Here is a 5,961-nt window from a genome sequence, read left to right as displayed (position 1 = left end):
GTGGAGGTGGGTGAAGTGGAGGGGTAGGATAGGGATGAGGTAGGAAAAAGAGATAGGAAAAGTTGGAATAGTTTAGGTGGGATTGTTGAGATCCGGGGGACGCGGCCTGCTTGCGGTGCACGGCGTCAGCTCGTCGGACGAGGGGGGGGGATCTTGCCCCCGAAACTCAACCTCGCCTGCAGACAAAAACATATATCAGGCCAAGGAATGAGGAAAAGGAAGGAAACATAAACGGACGGACTATTGGCACATCAGGGCACTGCGGATGTTAGTGCAGTGAGGCCATTACCCACCCTACCTTTAGGTATCCGCGGCCAGTTTTGGATACCCCCAAAATTGTTGGTCGATGATCGGGTTCAGGTCATCTTAACTCCACGTCTACTCCGCTACCCTTGACACCCCTGAAAAAATAAGACTCAAGCTCTCATCGTTTCGCTTGGGCGAAACATAAAAAAACTTTTTTTTCTATTTCCGGCGTTTCTGTCGGAAGTTTAATTTTGTTTAATTGACAGCGTAATCATCAGATTTATAAACAAAATAAATTAACAAAAAAATTAACATAAAAACAAGAAAAAGAAACCGGTAACGAAAAAAAAGCCAGGTTGGTAGTCCTACGACTTTATTTGTTTCTACCTTTGCGTATTTTCTTTTTTTTTAATTGAGCGAATACGATTATCGGAGGCCTAATTCTCTACCCCTAAAGAGCTCTCAGGAGGTATCTTTTAGGACCCTATACAATAAAAACTTACGGGACCGAACACGAAATTAACACCAACCGTTTTTTTTCACACCTCACAATTAAATATGACGAAAAAAGAACAAGATTATGGAAATAAACAAAAAAAAATAACTTCCACGCCGATGAATTAATTAACGAATTAATTTGTTAAATTTCAAAAAAAAAACTTAAATATAGGACAATCACAAACACGAAAAGATCCACCGGGTAGGTATGGTAATATATATGACATGGAGATGTACGTATATGTTGTCGGTCAAATTTTCTTTCTTTGTAGTTCCTTTTCCTTTTCTATAATTTATAAATTGATTGTTTTTTTTTTTCCTTAATTTGGTTTACGTCCAAATTTCCTTTTCTTTCAAGTTTTTTTTTTATAATTTCCCTTAATTTCAAATTTTTCTTCTTTGGTTTTTTTTTCTTTTTCCGTTTTCAAATTTTATTTAATTTCAAATTTTTATTCAATTTTTAATTTTGTTCAATTTCAAAAATTTTTTGAATTTTATTTAATTTCAAAATTTGTTTTTTTGAATTTTATTAAATTTCAAAATTTTGGTTTTTTTTTGGGTGGCGGCCCCGCTTTCCATGATTTAATTCGGGCCGCCGGGAATCAAACTATTATAAAAAAAATGATACTAAGTAAATTCCTATTCTTCGCAGAAAAAAAAACAGACTCACCACCTTTACTTGTTATTTGCTGGGTTCTTTTATCCAAAATTGATGACACCATTTGACATTCACCTTAGTTTACACAACCTTAATACACCTTTTCTTTCCTATAAGGAATTAATTTTAATATTTGCATTTAAATCAAATTAATAAAAAAAACTAACTATATTAGAATCTGGTGGTCCAACTGTTTTTTTTTATATTTGAATTTAATTTTACCACTATCACTCACTTTTTAATCCACTGTGTGGTAGATGGCCAAATGAGGGAGTGCTGAAATTATCATCCCACCCACACCGGCAAAAAAAAATATTCGGATGATGTATTCTATCTCTAACAGGAACACATCATCCGATCCACCTATCCATACATATACCCCCAACCAACATCATCACGCTCAAATAGTGGGAAACCACGTAGGTATTAGAACACTTCCAACAGAATAGGGGTATCGGTGTCCCAAGAACTAAGGGTGTGTTCCACGGTCGAAATCGGAGAGACCTGTAACCCAGAACCACATGAAACCAAATAAATCAAATGGGGTGGCGCAACAGTCCGTTGTGAACCAGGGCCTAGTGACTTACAACTCTCAACCATTCCTGTGTGCGAGTACTGTTGTCAGGAATGGAAGGGACCTACAGTTTTAGACCGAATCCCAACGGCTAGTTTTGAGAAAGCACTTTTTCATGACAAGAATTACTCTTGAAGGATTTGTCAATTCCTCCCAAGAGGCAGTACCCGCGAAAATTATTTTTTTTAAATTAAGGTGGCACAGGCAGGGATTGAACCCAAGACCTCTGCATGACAGTCCATAGCACTAACCATCATGCCACGGGTACTACCACATGAAACCAGAACATTTAAAAAAAAAAACCATACACATAATAACAAAGTAACCACAAAACGTATGAATACGAACCACCTAACCACTGCAATGACATGCATTAACCGTCAATACTGAGAACTAAACACGGACATAAAACAAAGTTTCATTCACATGCAACTTAACAGTTCAACCAACTTAAACGACAATACACCAAACCCAGATCTCTTCCGAAACGCACCCATTGCTTTCCCATGGAATTTCTTTCCACTGAGTTATGGAGAGTTTCCATGGAGACCAACAATAAGGCAAGTGACAGCTACAACACAAAATAAACAACATCCAACGAGTCAACAACTTTTGGGTAAGTATGAAATTTATTTGTTTCTTATTTAACTATTCTTTTTTATTTTATTACCTTAGGATTGAGGATGCGGTTAATGGAAGGCATCCACAACATTTTGTATGCTAGTTTAATTCACGGCGGCCTGTATTAGTTTGCGGAGTGCTGGGCCGCCACACGGAAAAAAAGGAAATTTGACCAAAAAGAAAAGATTGAAGTCACAATAGAAAAAAGTGTGAACAAAAAGAAGTGCTGGCATTTAAAGAAAAGTTAAAAATTATGAAGCTAGCAAAGTGGAAGAAAAACGGTCATTAATGCTACCTCTAAATCTTATCGATTCTTGTAAATACTTACCGCCTTGAAAAATGTTTGTGTTTGTGATTGTCCTATATATTTAAGTTTTTTTTGCAATCTTTAATTTAAAAAGTTAATTTATTAATTAATATTGATTCAAAAGTGTTTTTTTTTTTCTTTTGTCCATTTCCATAATAATTTTTGTCCTAAAATATACCTCCATAGAGCCCTCTACTGGTAGGGAATTAGGGCTCCGTTACCATTTTGTTTCCTTTTTTTCTTGATTCATTGTTTTATTTTTTTGTAATAAAGAAAATCTTTGACTAATTTTTGGTTATGTGAATAAAACTTCCGACAGAAACGCCGGTCAAAAAGAAAAAAAAACGTTTTTTTAATGTTTCGCGAAACTATGAAATACATTTTTTCTTTTCAGGGGTGCCAGGGGTAGCAGTGCCCTGATGTGCCAATAGTTCGTCCGTTTATGTTTCCTTCCTTTCCTCATTCCTTGGCGTGATATATGTTTTTGCTTGCAGGCGAGGTTGAGTTTCGGGGGCAAGATCCCTCCCCGTCCGACGAGTTGACGCCATGCACCGCAAGCAGGCGGCGGCGCGCGTCCTCCGGAGCTCAACAATCCCACTAACCTATTCCAAATCTTCATATCTCTTTTTCCTACCTCGTCCTTATCCTAACCTTCCACTTCAGCCACCTCTACACCTCCTCTTGCCTCGCAACAAAATGGAGCCCAACGTCATTATAGGGTGTTCCAACACAGTTGGAACATTTTTTTTGGCGAATTAGTTTATGTTGTACTAGTTTTAGTTTGTTTGCGACGAGTGTTTTAAAATTCACAGCGACCGCGGTTAATGAACGTAATGTTCTTTCTGTAATTACTGGAGTTTTTGCAAAGGGCGTATGTCTGCACCAGGGAGGCCACAGGCAAACCTAGGTGTATCGCGAAGTTCCTTTGAAGCTTGAGTAAGGTCAGTCAGTGCATTTCTCGTTTTGTCTTTTACCTATTCGTATCCTAATTTTTTTTACTTTTCTTTCTTTATAATTTTTCAATTTTCTGTTCCTAGTTTCGTCAATTTACTTGGACGATTGGACATCATCGTTCCGAAATTTTAGTAAGTTTTATCCTTGGTGAATTCCTTAGGAATTTGAATATAGGGCCAACTAATCATTCTTCTACCGATCAGATGCCTAGACCCGTGCCGGCCACCCAGCCACCAACGCAGCAGTATCCTCCAGTTGATCTAGGTGGAAGCGCGTTTGTACCGGTTAAATAACCGAGTCGCCGAATACATGCCCCGACGAGGAGACACCAAGATAGGGGTAATCTCCCCGCTGGGTATGAGGAAATCCCGTCTGATCCCTACGCGGAAGTGGCATTTCCGAGGAAGGACTTGCCAAAAACATTTGCCAAACCACCCGGCAAATATAAGGTTAACGAACTGGAATTGGAAACGGTGGCGTACCAACCGGCTGATAAACAGTTTTTTGCTTATCAGTTTTTTACGGTTCAACTAAAGGTTCCGCCTCGCAAATACGCGGACCCTACAAAATTAGAGTGTTGGAACTGCAGAGCCATACTTACTTTGATTGTGAGTCTGATGTGCAAAACGTATTTTGCTCCAAGTGTGGCATAGAAGGCTTAATAACTCCACGTTGTCCACGATGCAATCAAGGAAACCGGTCTCGGAACGCGAAGGGTACGGGGGAATCGCGTGCCAATCCAAATCAGAACCCCAATAGATACAAAAACTCCACATCCGATAATGTAGCGATGGAAACCCCTCTTGGAAGAGGGTGAGAAGAAAATCAGAATTTTAAAACGAGAAACCCGAACAGAAAAGAGTGAAAGTAAAAAGGCAAAACCAAGTTTTTTTAGAATGAAACCATTACATGCAAGAATCAAAGAGTACAACCAAGCTAAAGAAAGAATTTTTAATAGCGAGATTTACTTACTTATTTACTTAAAAACGTACTAAAAGCCCGTTCCCGTTTCAAAAGTGGGAGTTTCCTCTACGATCCTAAATTTAGTATCTGACCCTAGGCCCTATGCTAAAATTAAGATAGGTGACAAAGAGGTGGTAGGTTTGCTAGATAACGGATCGGGTTACCTACTAGTTAACGAATTTCGAGGTAAAGTTTTACCCTATCATTCGGGAGTTAGAACGGCTGACGGTAAAAGTTAATCCATTGTAGTAAAACTAAATTTAAAAGTGCAATATGAAAACAAGGCTCAAGATATAACATTCTTCCTCGTTCCAAATTTTTACCAGGAGATCTATCTCGGGGTAGACTTCTGGAGAGTATTTCATTTAGCCCCAAGTATAATTAGCAGCATTTCGGTTAACGAAGAATTATATTTATCGAACACTCACCAGTTGAACTCTGACCAACAAGCCAAACTGGATGCAGTCAGGCAGAGATTTTTGTGTTTTGACCGTGATGGACTTGGAAGACAACGCTTATGGAACATGTCATCGATACAGGAGATGCACTCCCTGGGAAACAGCGTCACTACCCTGTTTCAACAGCGGTACAAGTCATTTTGTATGAAGAGCTAGATCGAATGTTGGATCTCGGCGTTATTGAGGAGAGCGAAAGCTCATGGTGTTCGCCGGTGGTTCTCTTCCGAAAACCAAGCGTTAATCGGCTTTGTCTTGATTCTCGTACTGTGAACTCCCTGACGAAGAAAAACGCGAATCCGCTAATACCACAGGAGAAACAGAGTAGGGAAAAGACTGCCTTTGCGGTACCGGGAAGACCCTTGTGACAGTTCACTGTTATGCCTTTTGGGTTATGCAATGCAGCCCAAAGATTATGCCAGTTGATGGACAAGGTTATTCCTGCATGACTTAGGGATCGTGTGTTTGTGTATTTAGATGACCTGTTTGTCATTGCGCCGGATTTTGACAAGCATAGAACCTTGTTAAATGAAGTAGCCGACTGTTTGTGCAAGGCTAATTTCACCATTAACATGAAGAAATCCAAATTTTGCTTCAAAGAGCTAAAATATTATGGATTCATTGTGGGTGGTGGACAGCTTAAAACAGACCCTGCCAAAGTAGAGGCGATTGTGGATTTTCCAAT

The 5,961-nt window shown here is 39.1% G+C and overlaps 1 protein-coding gene across 1 annotated transcript; it reads left to right on the top strand.

Annotated features, from left to right (window-relative positions):
- The first annotated feature begins 5,338 nt into the window (after nt 1-5,338).
- LOC129945075 (uncharacterized) lies at nt 5,339-5,644 on the top strand. Its single transcript, XM_056054736.1, has one exon. The coding sequence runs from the start codon at nt 5,339-5,341 to the stop codon at nt 5,642-5,644; it is 306 nt and encodes a 101-aa protein (XP_055910711.1).
- Nucleotides 5,645-5,961: the final 317 nt, after the last annotated feature.

The sequence above is a fragment of the Eupeodes corollae genome, chromosome 2, assembly GCF_945859685.1.
Source record: "Eupeodes corollae chromosome 2, idEupCoro1.1, whole genome shotgun sequence".
Taxonomy (NCBI): Eukaryota; Metazoa; Arthropoda; class Insecta; order Diptera; family Syrphidae; genus Eupeodes; species Eupeodes corollae.
The sequence above is the reverse complement of the archived record's forward strand: the minus strand, read 5'-3'. Positions and strand labels throughout refer to the sequence as shown.